At 38.6% G+C, this 17,723-nt stretch overlaps 1 protein-coding gene across 1 annotated transcript in view; it reads left to right on the top strand.

The window, feature by feature from the left end:
- RYR3 (ryanodine receptor 3) overlaps window positions 1–17,723 on the top strand; it is a 423,771-nt gene that overhangs the window by 196,061 nt on the left and 209,987 nt on the right. Inside the window, 2 exon segments of the mRNA XM_042477733.1 lie at window positions 10,263–10,536; window positions 11,528–11,642. Coding sequence (XP_042333667.1) covers window positions 10,263–10,536; window positions 11,528–11,642 — 389 coding nt within the window.

Here is a 17,723-nt window from a genome sequence, read left to right as displayed (position 1 = left end):
AAAAAACTTTTGGTGCTTTTTTCGGCTTTTTCGCACGGAATCGCGGCTTTTCCCCATTAGCGCCTATGGCAATTCGGCTTACGAAGGCTTTTCGGGTTACGAACGGTGCCACGGAACGAATTAATTTCGTAACCCGAGGCACCACTGTAATAGTAATAATAGTTATAGTAATAATAAAATGGTACAACAACAAAAGACCTCCAAAATCTATGAGAGAGAGAAAAAGGTTTCAAAAATCCAAACATTTTCAATCCATTTTTTAAATGAATCTGAAAAAGGTAACTGGTCCAAAAACCAATGATCAACATAAATCAAAAGGTGGGGGGGGACCAGAACCTCCAAACTTCAGAAACTTAACAATGTATATCTGATCCAATTTACTTTACAAAAACAGTGGAGAATATAAAAAATAATCGAGGAGAGGAAAAAAATCAAAATAGCTTTTAAAAAACACAAAAATGGAAAGAAAAAGGAAAAAAAGAGGAAAAAATATAAAAATAGAACGTTAAGCTATGGCTATAAATCAATCCAAATGTAAAAGCATATTAATATTTCTTGTTTCCTTATTTCCTGCTTTCACCACCAGATGTCACTATTTCTCAACTCTTACTGTTGAGTATTCAGTATTTAGACAGTCTAACACCGGCTTCCAGACTTTCAACAAACCTTGAACAGTGTCCTTGGACTTATCACTTCATTGCCACAGTAAGCCTTCTCCTTTTTCTCCCCCAGCTCTCTTTCCTTTCTGATGTTTATTTCGTCAGAAACGTATCTCTTTTGTTTTAGTATTAAGGAGAAATTTATGCTGTTCTTCATTCACAAGCCAGTTATCACTCACAATTAAAAATAATCAAAAACAAAAATAATGAGGCAAAGTAAAAACAAATGAAAAAACACAGACCATAAACCTCTTAAACCAAATATAACTAGAAGTCTTTATGTATGAAAATAGTCTGAGTCAGCAGTAGGAAGCCTCTAAACAAAATTTAAGTTGAAAAATTACTTGCCAAGGGTCAATTGGCTTGATGCTTGAATCCATCTCTAGGTCTTGTGAAGGATATGGTAATGCTGGTTGTCATCATAGTGCTTTCCAACTCTTCTGTGCTACATTGTCTTTCTCCAGTTCCCTAGCCACCCAGGTTGGAATTCTGCTGATGCACAAAGACTTCAGACTCTTGGTGATTCATATTTGTGCAGTGCATTCATCCTTGCATCTCTGCCTTTAGGTCCATCCAGATTCTGATAGTGAGAAAGCCCTCAGAAGGTAACAAGAATCTAAAATTGATCAGGATATTTGCTTAATTGATTTATATCCTGCTTTTCTCCCACATGGCACTCAAAGTGTCTTAGAAATTAAAATGCACATGATTTTCAGAACCAGTCAAAGTAATTGTACCTACTTTACAAGGCCACAGAAACACCAAGGAACTTCCCTCTAGCAAAAGTGTTGCATTGGAGTAGGAATTATTCTCATAGCTGCTTTTAAGATATCTATAGCACAACATATGATTAGTATAGCATACATTTTCATATTTGACTGTAAATCATACAGTCAAGCTGCCGTATAGGTCGATCTCACATATAAGTCAAGGGCAAATTTTGGGGCCAAAGTTATGGATTTTGGTATGACCCATGGATAAGTCGAGGGTAAAACTTTGAGGCTCTTCAAGTCTGTGGTAGCTCTTCAGTATTTCCTTGGGAGTGACAGAGGCTGTTTCTCTGCTGCAGCGAGGAAGCACTGAAGAGCCCCAGTTGCAGCCATTTTTTCCTTGGAGTGGAGTTTAACAGTTACAAGTGCCATTTGCTCCTTCAGTCCCACCAAGAAAACTACTTTTACAGTAGACTCTTCCCAGAATGGAAGCTCTTTACCATCCACAGTTGGTTTTAGTGGCTGGGTTGTTTTCTCACGAAGGGAGAGGAGGAGACAGTGATGAGTCACTTGGGGGAGGGTCAAATGTAAAAGGACCTAAGGCAAGGAGGGAGAGAAAGTGTGTGTGTGCATGTGCGTGCTGGACTAGGGAAAGTGAGGAGGAAGGTTATGTGAGTTTGTGACTGGATCAGCTGTTGCTCCCATAGAAATAAAAATAGCCCTGCATTCCCTCTGCTTCCAGCAGCCCATTCCCAGGCACAGTAGGGAGAAAGGTGTATGTGTGTGTGTTTGCCACTGAATGAGCAGCTAACATTGGCATTACCATATTGTATATAAGTCAACCCAGGATTTGGGGGTCAATTTTTGGGCATAACTTTCTTGACTTATAAATGAGTATATATGGTACGGTTCTTCCTGGCCCTTTCGGCTCTATCTTTAAGCCTTTTCTTAAGCACTGCTATCCATTCACTAAAAATAGCATTTCCACAAATAATGCAGCTACAACTGACCACAGTAAGAAAAGAGGTGATGTATATTAGCCAAAAAAGCTTAGGTTCTGCCTTGATCTGTCCTTCATCTACGTACAGTATATATAAATACTAGAGTAACCTGGTGATGTAGTGTAGAGTAAATGTTCATGATTTACCTATGGTTCTTCAGTAATAGCTGAGCAGATACTTATCATGCTGAAACCTAGCAAACTTGGGTCTATAAATACTGCTTTTAGATTTCTTTTTTCTATTATATTTCCCCTTGATGTTTGCATCTGTGATGGCACTTCCATTCTTATTGAATTAATCACAGAACCCCTGCCCTATTAGTATATTGGTGGATTTTCTCATGAATCTAATTAAGAAGGCATAATTTTGATTATTCTTATAATAATCCTGTGTAATTCTGTACATATCTGCTCAAAAAGAAGTCTCGTTGATTTCAAGGTTGAAAAGGAAAAAATATTCATATTCATATTTATTTATTATTTATTTACTCATTCCTACTGTTGTTGTGTTTTTTTAAAAAAAGGTTTACCAATGTTCTGGAAATTAAACTGAAGTGGATAATAGAAGGAATTTTGTACTTTTTTTCTCCTAGTATTTGAATATACAAAAATGTTGTGGAAGAATTGTTTTCTGCACAGAGAATGTGTTTCCTGTATAGGAAACCTGTTTACTGTTTGCACAGGAAAAATATTCACTCTTTTGGGATGTTGGAATATGGAGAAAAATATTTGCTTTCTCCCACTGTGAAGTAAACTGCCTTGATTGTTGATCCTTGGTTCAATTATTTGTCCTTTATACCCTTTGTAGCTGTCATTGTTAACTGCCCTTGAGTCAGCTTTGACTCATAGCAACCCTGTGGATGAGACAACCCCAAAACCCCCTATCCTCTACACAGGTCCTGCAAGCCCAGGCTTGTGTCCTTCCTGGTTGAGTCTAACCATCTTGCATATGGTCTTCCTCTCTTTCTACTGCCTTCCACCTTTCCTAGCATCATTGTATTTCTAATGATTCATTCCTTCTCATGATGTGGTCAAAGTATGACAACCTCAATTTAGTCATCTTGCCTGACAGATATTAGGCTTGATCTGTTCTAGAACCCATGTGTTTGTCTTCTTGGCTGTCCGTGGTATTCTCAGTACTTTTCTCCAGCACCATATGTTCTTTCTATAGCTTTGTTTTACTGCCAAGCTTTCACATCCATACATGTTGATGGAGAATATTTGGCTTGGACTATTCGCTCTTTAGTATTCAGTTATGTTTTTTCATTTTATGATTTTGTCCAGTTCTTTTGTAGCTGCCATTCACAATCCTAATCTTTTTATCTATTGACATGTAGTCTCCATTCTGATCAATACAGTATTTAATTCAAGGTATGGAAACTCTTTGACCACCATATATACTCAACTATAAATCAATCTCATGTATAAGTTGAGGACAAGTTTTGGAGCCAAAGTTATGATTTTGGTATGATCCATGGATAAGTTGAGGGCAAAACTTTGAGGCTTCTCAGGTCCATGGAGGCTCTTCAGCATTTCTCCAGCAGTGAACAGACTGTTTCTTTGCCGCAGTGAGGAAGCACCAAAAAGCCCAGTTGCAGCCATTTTTTTCTTTGGAGTGGGATTAAACAGTCACAGGTGCCCCTTGCCCCTTCAAATCCCACTAAGAAACCTACTTTTATAGTAGTCTTTTCCCAGAATGGAAGCTCTTTACTGCTGGCCCATCCACAGTTGTCTGTAGCAGCCAGCTTGTCTTCTCACAGAGGATGAGGAGGAGAAGGCGGTGAAGAGTCAGTTGGGGAAGAGTCAAATGTAAAAGGAGTTAAGGAGGGTGTGTGTGTGTATGTGCGTGTGTGCATACATGCTGGAGTAGGGAAAGTGGGGAGGAACATGTGTGTGTTTGTGACTGGATCAGCTATTGCTCCCATAGAAATAAAAATTGCCATGCACTCTCTCTGCTTCCAGTAGCCCATTCCCAGGTATGGAGGGAAAGTGGGGAGGAAGATGTATGTATATGTATTTGTCACTGAATGCTACTGAGCTGCCATCATCAGCATTGCCATATTGACCCATATATAAGTAAACCCAGGATTCAGGGGTCAATTTTTGGGCATAAATTTCTCAACATATCGACGAGTTTAATATAGTATTTCATTTTTCTCATTGTTGGGATAAATTCTTGCAGATGTTCCATGGTCATTATTATTTTTTTAATGTTCAACATTTCCTCCTTGATCTTCTTCAGTAATTGGTACAGGTCTTTGTTTCTGCTAATAGCATTGTGTCTTCTGCATATCTTAGATTGCTAAAGTTCCTTTCTCCTATCTTCCTGCCTCTGTGTCCAAGCCTGCTCTGTATAAAATATCCTCTGCATGCAGGTTGAATAAATAGGCTGATAGTATGCAGCTTTTGGAAATTGGGAACCATTCTGTTTCTCCATATTTTGTTCTAACAGCAGCCTCTTGTCCTGAGTACAGGTTCAGATAGTAGCCATATCCAGTGTGCAATTAGTACTGGTCTTTTATGATACACAAAATGTATACTCTGCTTTAATTGAAATCCCACAACAATTGATGAGGAGATGCCTAAAAGAAGATAGATTTTAGCAAAACAAATTGCTGCCCATGGCTAAATATACAAACAATAACCCCACTAGGATCAACGGCTGGACTTTAGTTCTGGTTAGACCACATTGTCTTCTGTCTTCTTTGGAAAAGACAAAAAATAAATGCAAAACAACGTATGTCGTGTTCAGTATATAGCTATCTCTAATAATTAATCTGATACCTTCCTCAGTACAAGGTGTTTGACTGGCCTGGTCTGGTTTCACAACATGTACTTTTCAACATGAAACATCTGATTCCTGCTCATTAATTCACCTCAGTTACTTAGCTCAAGAACTGTATTTTTCAATAGACAGCTTTAAAAACTATTGTCAAGATTTAGGGTCTGAATTTTTGCAATGACACTAATGCATCGTTTACAATTAAATAAAACAGCTGGGATTTATTGGGATTAGTAAAGAATGCATGGAAGTGATGCTTCAGTGAGTTCATCCAGTCAAGCATTAAAAATGAAAACACACACACTTCTGAAATATCCAGGGACATTAGGAATTCTAGGTCACTTCTGGCATACAGCTAACAATAGCCATTAAACAGAGTTTGTAAAACACTTTTGGCTCTACTGTTTGGAGCCTGCTGTGGTAAGGAAAAAGAATAGCCTACATACATCACTAATCCTTTTTTTTTTTTTTACATTTTCTACAGAAGCTTGTACAATATAGGCACCATCTGAAAAGGCATTTCTTTCTTAGTTTTAGCTTCGTATTTTGAATTGTGCAAAAGTATGTAAGAGCATACAAATACACTTCTCTTGATTTGAAAGCATTTTCACAAGGGACACATATGGCATAACTGTAAATGAAAGGTTTTTCACTTTTTGAGATAATTTTGAACAAAGAATTTTAAATAGTCTTGACTATTCATGTGTTTCAATCTCTACTGTTAGAATACATAGCTAAAATTTGAATAATCAATCCCTTGGGAAAAGTAGCTTACTATATGAGAACATAAACTACAGTTAGATTGCCATCTGATGGGCATGCTATGATTGTGTATTCCTACATGGCAAGCACTTGGAGTTTATGGCCTTCAGGTGTTTTCCAGCTCTATGAGTCTATGTGGATTTAACTTAAGGTTTGCTTTCCTTAAATCAGCAAAAACAGACTACCACTGTTTTCTTATTAACATAAGATAATATGGTATACCTAAAGCACAGAATTAATTTGGTTTAATGATCATTCCTTTCCTCAGTGAAAGCCTGGAAAGTGTGGGTGGGTGGGTGGGTGGGTGAGGAGTTAGGGACTTCGACAGATAATTCACAGCATCCTCACTAGTGTTCAGAATACTTAGGAAGCTACAACTGTTAGATGAATCTAAAATCTATATGGATTTGTGGTGCACATTAGAGCTGAACCAAGTGTTCATGCAAAGGCATTTTTGGGTGTAAAAAGAGGAGGCTTTCAGTAGAATCAATATTCTCCAGGCAAAAAAATGCATATCTCCTATCTCTTACTGGTTTTACTGCCAAAATTGTCTGCATCTTCAGAACAATGTGCTGTATCCAGTGGTGTCTGTCTGTCAGTGGAATAGATATTGTGAGTAGAACAGATTCCATTTTCTTGTTGTCACTAGTCAATTCCTCTATCTTTTCTAGAAGTTTGGATGACCTTCAGAAAGCAAATTTGGGGATCAGGAAGACTAGTGTAAGCAGAAAGGAGATCTGTTCTGTTTGGTGTGTTCAAATCAGTTTTATGTGAGGATATAGCCCAATTGTTTAATTTTAAAATTGGTCTTCATAATTTTAGTAACAGTGATGTCATCTTGTCAGTCATATTATTATTATTATTATTATTATTGTTGTTGTTGTTGTTGTTGTTATGCTTTATATAGCGCTGTAGATTTACACAGCGCTGTACATACAAACAATAAAATAGATAAAGTAAACCTGCCCATGGCGTACAATCTAAGAAATAATAGCATAATACATATAAATAATACATGACAATACAGGAAAGGGTTCAATAAAGTAAAGCAGGCAACAAATTAAAAACGACAAATAACAAATAATAGTTATGCAATGCCTGGGAATGCTTCTATGAACAGGATGGTCTTCAACTCGGTTTTGAAACTGGTTAAAGAAGTGATGAGCCGTGTTCTTGGGGGAAGAAGGTTCCAGGAGTGAGGGGCAGCAAGTGACAAGGGACGAATCCGGGATGGGGCAGTGAAAATCCTAGGCTGAGACAGCAGACCTTGACTACTAGAATGGAGAGCATGAGTGGAAAGGTGAGGAAAAAGAAGGTTAGGTAAATCAGGAGGGGCCAGCCCATGCAGGGCTTTAAAAGTCAACAACAGGAGATTATACTGATTATGAAAATGGAGGGGAGCCAGTGAAGGGATGCCACTAAAGGAGAGACATGGTGAGAGCGGTGGGCGGATGTAATAATGCGTGCAGCTTAATTCTGGACAGAAATTAAAGGATGGAGGTGAGAGAGAGGAAGCCCTGCCAGAAGGAGGTTACAGAAATCAAGTCACGAGACCACTAGGGCATGGACCAGAATCCTGGCAGTAGAGGCAAAGAGAAATGACTTTGTGACACAACTGACCTTGTTGTTGTGTCCCTAACATATGACAACCCTTAAGGCAAGCCTATCATGGGTGTTTCTTGGGAAAATTTGTTAAGAGGAGATTTGCCTTTGCCTTCCCCTTCTTCTGAGGCTGAGAGACTGTGACTTGCCCAAAGGCGCCCAGTGTCTTTGCATGGTCAAGTGAGGATTTAAACCCTAGTCTTTCAGTGTTGTAGTCCAACACTCAACTCATTACACCATGCTGGCTCTCAATACTGTGGGATTAATTACTTTAACTGGAGGGCAGTGATATCATTATTATGATTTTGGACAAGTAGCCAAATCTGATTGGCTGCTTGGTGCTTTGTTTGCTATTGTAAATAATTTCAATTTTTAAAATGTAAAAGTTGTGATGGCTGTTTCCATCATGGCTTACATTCAATTGGGTCAGAAGTAAGATAATTACTTTCTCCCAACTTTCAAAAGTAGCTCTATTTATTTCTGGGCTAACTTGATGATTATTGTGGACCTCAGATATTTGGAATTGTGACTTCAGAAGTACACATTTGTTTACTTTCCACTACCACTGAGATGTGTGTGTGTGCATACTGAATGTATGCTGATACAACAGTCGCCAGCCATGGGGAACCATCGCTTAAATGGGTTGAGGAGCACTGTACAGAAAAACTATGGAGAAAAATACCACCTAAGTGCTGGGGGACAAGCTTACTATGCAGTGCTCTTCAATACATTACTTTTTGAGAAGAAGGAAAGGAAAACAGGAATCATACATTTTTGCTTATCAGAATGTTGCACCCCTGTGAAAAGGGCTCACCTACAAATCTTGTCCTGCTCCAAAAATGTCACGATTTACTCTTTAAATTTCAGTTTGTTAGAAGTGTACAAATTTAAGCATTTATTGTTCTTAATGGTCCCATAAATATATTCATTCATAAATGCTCTGTCATATTAACCACTTAATAAATCTCTGAAACATTCCTGAGAGCTGAATTATAAAAAGACACTTTAGTTGACGCATTACCTGAAATTAAACTTGTTGGCTTTTTGTTCCAAATAAAGAAATTCATGCCAACTACTCTGAACTGACCATTAGCTCATTAAGAAGCTCTCGAAAAAAGAGCCAAAACAGCCTGAGAGAAAACAGCATATTTTCATCTTGCTGAAACACCTGGCCATCTTATTAGTACATTGTAATTATTTATTGAATATTACAATAGCGGTATGAATAACATGTTGTAAAGATGTGGTATGCAACATTCACCTGAGCATGCTTCTTTTCCATTGTCTGTCAAAACCAGGTGGACCTGTAAACATTGTAAAACTGAACAAGCCAATGATAAACTCATGTACTTTAGAAGTATTAATTTTGCCAATATATAAACTCACAGAAATTACTGGTAAACATCATGCTCCTATATATACGTTTTAATTACTTTTAAAAAGTGCAATTCTTATTATAGCATCATAATTGCTAATTGAATCTCTGTAAAAACCTGTACTTCAGAATTAGTGCTTGCTAAGCAAGGCATACTGCCACCACCCCACAAAACTAGTAAGTAGTTATGGTTTGTGGTGTGTCTTTATTTCTCCTGGTTTCTTCTTCAAGCATTTTTATTCCTTTTCTGACCCTTCTCAGTTTCTATCCTTGTGGTATTTGTGAATGGAATGTACAGTGGGCCTTTGATATCCACTGAGGTTTGGTTCCTGGACGCTGTGGACTCCAAAATCAGTGGACGTTCAAGTCCAAATATATACAGTACATAGTAAAATTGTGTCCTTTATTTAAAATAGCAAAATCAAAGTTTTATTTTGAGAATTTATATATTTTTGAAATATTTTCAAGGTGTGGATAGTTGAATCTATGGATAAAGAATCTGTGGATTTGGAGGGATGACTGTATTTCCTCTGTATAAAGGTGTTAGATAACTGGGAACCAATAGTGGAACTGAGTAAAGCAAACTGTAGTAAATTTCCCAATCCAGACATTACAAATGAAAATTGAGGAAGTTTAGTAGTTCAGCATTATATCTGAGCAAACAAACTATAAATTGCAATTAGGTGACAAACCAGAATTGGAATCCCATGTTTTAAAATTAATTCATAGACCATTATTATAAAGATGGTTTGTAGCAATAGCAGAATGGACAAATCATACCATTGAGTCATGTTGAAGCAAAATTTGATTATGAAGGAATCTCCTTGTAAACTTTGGAGGTAAGGGATGAAATTTAAAGGTCAAGAAGTCACTGCCATAGCTGGAGAGCTGTGTCTCCATTCATCTGATGAAGTATACCAAGACTGTGAAAGCTCATGCTACAGCTTTTTTCACAGTCTTAAAGGTTCTACAAGATTCCTTTGCATACCGATACCCCAGACTAACTTGGCTATGTCTTGGAACAGCTGTAGAGAGTAATTCCAAAAGCTACCTCTCATAGAAAGCCTTAGGGGTGATGCTATGTAGTGACATGGCATTATTTTTACAAATGTTTGGGAGTGGCTGAGAATGACCTCTGTGGCACCTATTACAGGTGTGCTTAAAGCATCATGGTGGCATCATCAAAGAGCTTGGAGACTTGAGGGAATGAAACTGCCAGAGTTTCTGTATCAACAGTTGGAGAAAGCTTTTCTGAATTTATGAAATAACCATTGTTGGGTTTCCAGGTTACTTATTCCACACAATCATTTGAAATACCTTCTTTTCCGTATAGATTGCATGTTCTTTTCCTTTTTTCTGCCTTCCACTGCAGCTACATTGAAGGAGTTGATATCTCAAACTATGGTTTCCTGGGCTCAAGAAGATCAGATCCAAGACCCAGAATTAGTTCGTATTATGTTTAATCTCCTTCGAAGACAATATGACAGTATTGGTGAGCTGCTGCAGGCTCTGAAGAAATCCTATACTATAAGTGCTGCCTCTGTGCAAGATACAATCAACTTACTAGTAGCACTGGGTCAAATTCGCTCCCTGCTTAGTGTCAGAATGGGAAAAGAAGAAGAATTGCTTATGATTAATGGCCTTGGGTATGAAAAAAAACTTTATTTGAAGCATTCAATATATATGTAACTCGGGGATATTAAGCTTTTACTTACTGACCTTTATTGTAGAAGTCCACTATGATTTTGCAACAATTATAGTTGGGTAATTGTATCTCATAAAGTTTGGTTGAGTTATATTTAGGGAATAAGCTCAGTTTTTAATCCCCTTTAAACACTATTGTTTTCCTTTTGTTGGCATCTTTTGAACATATCGACCTAGCCCTTTGTTGAGTCAACCCATGGACCCATCTATTCCTGGGGAAAATCTACCACCAATGCTATTTTGTGGCCCCAGGTCCCCCTAGAGCCTGCCAAAAAATTGCACTTTATTCCAGAAAAAACTGTTCTCTCCCCCATGTCTTCTAGGTTTGTGAAATGCAATTTCACCACTTGCGGGGGGGAGGTAAAGAAGGCCTTTTTTCCAAATAGACTGGGAAATTAATATTCAGGTCATTTCCTGTTGGAAATAAAAGGTGTGTTTCGAGTGTGAACTGGACCAGGGCTCCCAGGCCATGAAGGAATTGCCCCAAAGCACTAGAATACATTTTGGTGCAATATATATATATACACACACACACACACACACACACACACATATATATATATAAATATACACTCACACATATACATACATACATACACACACCTACACCTATATTTTTATTTTTTTGAGGTGGTGGGCTGTAAAGGAGGCAATCCCCTGGCCTGCAAAATTGTCCATCCTTGATCTAGCAAAACACAATCTGTTCTGTCTCTGGTAGGGATTCTCCAATCACAGACAGAGATTTTACCTAACCCTGCTATTCTTAAAAAATCTTTTTTTCCCACTAGAAAATGTGAAGATTAGAATTAGCTAATACTATCAGTAATTGTTCTTGAACTGTGAAACCTAAAAAAAAGAAAAGAAAAGAAACACCACAATATACAGTTCATAATGATTGCTTTTTTGATACTTGTTTCTTCTCACCCCATTTAGAGATATAATGAACAACAAAGTATTTTATCAACATCCTAACCTAATGAGAGTACTTGGTATGCATGAGACTGTTATGGAAGTAATGGTAAATGTGCTTGGAGGAGACAAATCTCAGGTAATTTCATGAGTGTTTTTATTATGTCTTTTGCTAAACTATAAGAAATTAAAGATAATGTGTTGAGCATGTACAGGGTATATAGTCTGTGCTGTCAACTCCATGCACAGCAAGGTAGTTTAGGCAAGTTGTTGTTGTTGTAATAATTATTATTGGGCTATAAAGAGCATGTAAAGAAAAGATGTTGGGAATTGAGATTCCTAGTTTGTTTAAGGAAGAATCAGCATGAAGTGTTCCTTCCAGTCACAAATAGCAAAACAAGTTGTGTTTATGCTTTCAGCACAACAGTTTTAATTGGAACACAGTGCAGTTTTTTATGTATAACTTTTAACCTTGAAATGTGTTTAAAGGCCTTGAAAGCTTCAAAGTAATTTAGAGGACTTAGAGTAAAATGATATGAGAATAACTCCAAATGGGAGGTTAAAAGTGTTCTGCTATTTCGTTCCACTTTGTGCCAGAATTCTCTCACGCAAACACTTTTCTACTTTTTATTTTGGACAGATCCTGCAGTTTACAGTCCCATCAATTTATATAAAGCCTAATTAATCTAATACATGTTCCTTTCATTCAAAAAAGTGGAATTTCCCTTATTGTAACTTTGCTTCTGTTGTACTTCCTATGTTACAACATCTTGGTTAGGTTGTTCACATGAGAATCTGTGTGGCCCTGTATAGTTGTAAAACTAATCTAGATGTGGAGAGAAATAATTGGGTACAATATACAATTGATGAATCTGAAAAGAAAAAATAAGATCTAAAGGTTTCTAAAATATATTCTAATACTTACTAGATAGACAGACAGACAGACAGACAGACAGACAGACAGATTCAAGCTTTCCATAATGCATATCTATATGGAGGACAGATGGATGTTATAGCCTAAATCCAATATTTATTCCAACTAGAGCAAACCACTGAATCAATGGAAAGTGCACATGTATCCATTTATTAAGTACCAAGATTTAATAGATAGGATTAAGAACTGGATTTAGGTATATGGTGTTAAAATGGATTTCAAAAATATTTGTAAAATAATGTGTTTCAAGATGTGATGTTTCAATACAGTGTGTTTAAAATGTAAGATTCTAATAGAAATAGAAATCTTTAATCTTTATTCATGCTTAAGCCAAAGGCCATTCACATGATAAAATATAAAACCAATGACAGCAATTCAGAATTATAAAATATTGCATCAAATAACATCCAAATTTAATACATAATATACTTCCAGTCAATTAAATAAGACAACGTTAAAAAAACCACTTCAAGGTTTGGATAAGTAAGATTCTAATAACACTTCACAGGTGAAATTTTGAGGGCTTAACAGTTACTGCAGAATATGTCTTTCTTGGGTTCTATGAGGCCAGTTATGAATGAATATTGCAAGAACAATAACGCTGTTAAACAATAAAAATCAAAACAATGTACCATATTCTATAATAAATTGAATACATATCCAATCACCAATGTTCCATGCATACAATGAGGTACAAGTGCAGGACTTCCTTCTAAAACTCTGCTCAACAGTATACAACCTTGGATGAAATCTTAAAGTCCTAAATAAAAATACCAGATAATTGTAGATGCATAATAGAAATTCCAGTATGAGGAATTTGTTGATGCAAACATGAGCGTGCAGAGTAAACATGGAGGCCTTGTGTTGAAGATAAACAACTGTTGGCTGCCAGGGCATGTCAGGAAAACAGCTGCTAGAAGAAAGGCACACCGGCTCCTGGCTTATCTCCGTAGAGGCACTTTGTTTATTTGTTGCCAAAGACACATGTGAGAACAATCACCAACACCATCCACCAACTACAAGCCCACAAACTGTACAAATGGACATCTGAGCTTATATACACATTTGCCATGTGGCAATCTAGCTCAACCCCTTCCTGTACAATTTCCTGTGCATCTTGGAATACTTTCCCCCTTGCAAAGATGACACAGTATATTTACATCTTGCTATGTGCTCTCTGGCACACACTGTGACCTTGGACATCACCTGCTAGTTTGAATCCCAGCTGCAGACAAGTCTAGGCTTCTGCAAAGTGAATAACCATTTCCAAAATGTTACATCTGAACATTTTCACACACTCTATACATTAACAGAATTTGCCCTTTTGTCCCCTCCTAAATACATACTTCTAATCCTACTACCAAATCCAAAGTGATTCATGCTTATCCCTGGCAAGTCTCTCCCTTCCAACTCTCTATTTTTCTCTCTCTTTCTGGACTAAGTAAGTACTGCCACTGGGATTTCCACCCACTGGGCCAATCCATCAACTCATGTGGGTTACAATAGCACTCACTTTTGGTATTTTAGTGGCTCCAAACATGAATGCATTTTACTTAGGCTGACTAATATGTATGACAGATACTTTTAAATGACAGAAGAAAATTGCTAATGGCTTTGAGCATTGACCCAGACATGCCTTCTATGATGCATGTTGTTGAAATGCATCATTCCGACGCTTTTACTGTGAGACTGAAATTATTGGGTTTTTTGTTTTCTTGGGTTTTTGTTTTGTTTTGTTTTTTAGTATTTATACCTTCCTTATCCTTAATGACACATGCAACATTGCTATTTGGCTGGCAGATCATAGGAAAACCAGCAACATTTGAATGGCTCCTTTTTAGCAAACTTAACAAAGGAAGGAAAATAATAATAATAATAATATTTATTTGTATACCGCCCTCTGGCAAACCAATCCGGGCAGTTAACAACAGTAAAATATAAAATATGACAATTAAAAACACTTTATCCCTCCCCCTTAAGACAGTATTAAACAGTATAACATATTAAAACACAATATCAATGCATAAAAACAACAATTAAAAACTAAAAACCCTGATACCCCTCTGTTGATCCTCGACCATCACTAAGATGGGGCCACGGGAGGAATGAGGGAATCAGGGAACCTGGGCCGGGATGGTTAATCTGGAAAGGCCTGCCGGAAGAGATCCGTCTTGACCGCTTTTTTAAAGCTGTCTAATGATGTTATCTGACGGATCTCATCCGGCAGGTCGTTCCAGAGTTTGGGGGCGACAGCAGAGAACGCCCTCTGGGAGGTCGCCGCAAGCCTAGATTTTAGAGGCTGTAGTAAGTTCCTCCCAGAGGACCGGAGAGCGTGGGGAGGATTGTACGGGAGGAGGCGGTCCCTGAGATAGCTTGGACCCAAGCCATTTAGGGCTTTAAAGGTGATAACCAACACCTTGTACTGGGCCCGGAAGCTGATAGGCAGCCAGTGGAGGGACCTCAAAACCGGAGTAATGTGGTCCCTCCTAGATGTTCCTGAGACAAGCCTGGCTGCCATATTTTGAACCCTGAAAAAGGGTTGTACTTGCAGGGAGCAGTAAATGGTTGGCCATAGGAGCAGAAGAAGAACATGCTACATGATCAAGATGAAATTTAAAAAAAGATGGAAACATATACAAAATAGCTATATAAAAGAGATGAAAAATGAAAGACAAATGGAATGAAGAATCATATGAAGATGAACCCCAAATTTTAGATAGTGAGGTGGGAGATGCACTTAGAGAAATTGGGAAGAATAAATCACCAGGAGAGAGCCAGCAGGGCTTAATGGTTTGAGTGTTGGACTGTGACTCTGGAAACCAGGATTTGATTCCCCACTCAAACATAAAATCCAGTGGGTGATCTTGGGCATGTCACATCCTCTCAGCCTCAGGGAAAAGCAATAGCATACCTCCTCTGAAGAAATTTGCTAAGAAGACCCAGTGAAAGGTTCATCTTAGGCTTACCATAAGTCGGAAAACACTTGAAAACAACTACAAATAACCAGGAACAGATGATATTCCAGTTGAACTGCTACAATCCACACAGAGAATTAGCTCCAGTATTAACTAACATATGCCAAAAAATATGGAAAACAAAACAATAGCCAGCCAGTTGGAATATACATCCTCATCCACAAAAAAGGACACACAAAATAATGCAGCAACCATTAGACCATAGCATTAATTTCCTACACAGGCAAAATTATGCAAAAGCATTCAAAATTCTGCTCAAAGTTCTGCATAATTCTGCACTTCAATCATATATAGAAAGAGAAATTCTAGAAGTGTAAGCAGGGTTCAGGAAAGGAAGAGGCACTAAGGACCACACTATAACCATACAATAGGTAATACAGTGAACCAAGAAATTCTAGAAGACTATCAGCATATGCTTCATGGACTATAGCAAAGCCTCTGACTACATACATTACAAAAAGCTATAAAAGAAGGAATTGGATGATGCCTTTCTAGAACAGATGACTACACACTCAGAAAGGAGAGATGTAGTAGTGATGGGTGACTTCAACTATCCTGATATTTGCTGGAAGTCAAACTCAGCAAAATCCTCAAGTTCTAGCAAATACCTCATTTGCCTCGGAAACAATTTCATGGTCCAAAAGGTGGAAGAGGCAACAAGGGGGTCAGCTATTCTAGATTTGATCCTTACCAACAAGGATGATTTGGTTAATGGGGTGCAAGTGGTGGGATCATTAGGTGAAAGTCACCATGTTCTCCTGGAGTTTGCTATACAGTGGAAAGGAGAAGCCAGACATAGTCAGACATGCATTCAAGACTTTAGGAAAGCTGATTTTAGTAAACTTAAAGAAATACTGGGGGTGATCCCATGGTCAGCAATACTAAATGAGAAGGGAGTTCAAGACGAATGGGAGTTTCTCAAAAGGGAGATATTGAAGGCAAAATTTCAAACAGTTCCAGTGAGAAAGAAAAATGGGAGGTGTCTCAAGATACCAGGATGGATGACTAAGGAACTTTCAACTGAGCTAAGTTTTAAACAGAACAAGTATAAAAAATGGAAAAAACGGAGACATCACCAAAGAGGAGTTCAAACAAATAGCTAACCTGTGTAGAGGTCAAGTCAGAAAAACTAAAGCACAGAATGAACTCAGGCTTGCTAGAGAGATTAAGAACAACAAAAAGGGCTTTTTTGGATATGTCTGCAGCAAAAGGAAGAAGAAGGAAATGGGAGGGCCACTGCATAGAGAAGATGGAAAAATGTTAACAGGGGACAGAGAAAAGGCAGAATTACGCAATACCTTCTTTGCCTCAGTCTTCTCAGAAAAGGAAAAGGGAGCTCAACCTGAGGAAAATGGAGCAGAGGACATAATAGGGGAATTTCAGCACAGAATAGGAAAAGAGATAGTACAAGAATATCTTGTTAATCTAAATGAATTTAAGGCGGGTTACAGACCGCCCATTTGGGGCGGCCTGCACCCGCCCCTTTCCCTGCTGTATCGGGGCCTCAGCTGCCAGAATGGCAGCCTCTGAGGCCCCGATCCGCCGCTTTGCAGGCTGCGGGGAAGCAGCAAAAGGCCGCTTCCCCACAGCCTGGAAAGGGGTGTCCTTGGGGCTTCAAGCCCCAAGGACACCCGGCGATGGCAGGGAGGAGGAGAAAGGGGCTGCTTGGCCCCTTTCTCCTCTGCGTTGCTGGGCGCAGCCATGTAAAGGCAGCGCCCAGCGATGTAAACCCCAGAAGGGGCTCCATTTCGGAGCTCCTTCTTGCACCGCGGAAAGGGTGCTCTAGGCGCCCTCACACGGCGCAAAGACATCACATCCGCGCCACCGCATTTGGAGGCGGCGCGGTCGTGACATCGTAATGGTGGCGGCTGTGTGGAATGGCCACCGCCATTTTGTACGGACTGGGTCTGTATTAGGGTTAGGGGCGTCAGGAAGTGATGCCCCTTTCTAACCCTAATACGGACCCAGTCCGTATTTTCAGGGCCGTCTGTAATGGGCCTAAGTCTCCAAGACCAGATGAACTACATCCAAGGGTATTAAAAGAACTGGCAAATGTAATATCAGAGCCATTGGCAATAATCTTTGAGAACTCCTGGAGAACAAGAGAAGTGCCAGCAGACTGGAGGAGGGCAAATGTTGTCCCCATCTTCAAAAAGGGAAAAAAAAGAGGATCCCAACAATTATCGTCCAGTTAGTCTGACATCTATACCAGGAAAGATTCCAGAGCAGATCATTAAACAGAGAGTTTGTGAACATCTAGAAGGCAATTTCATAATCACAAAAAGTCAACATGGATTTCAGAGAAAGAAGT

Source organism: Sceloporus undulatus, chromosome 1 (assembly GCF_019175285.1).
Source record: "Sceloporus undulatus isolate JIND9_A2432 ecotype Alabama chromosome 1, SceUnd_v1.1, whole genome shotgun sequence".
NCBI classification, from domain to species: Eukaryota; Metazoa; Chordata; class Lepidosauria; order Squamata; family Phrynosomatidae; genus Sceloporus; species Sceloporus undulatus.
Note: the sequence above shows the minus strand (reverse complement) of the source record. Positions and strands in the feature narration are given on the sequence as shown.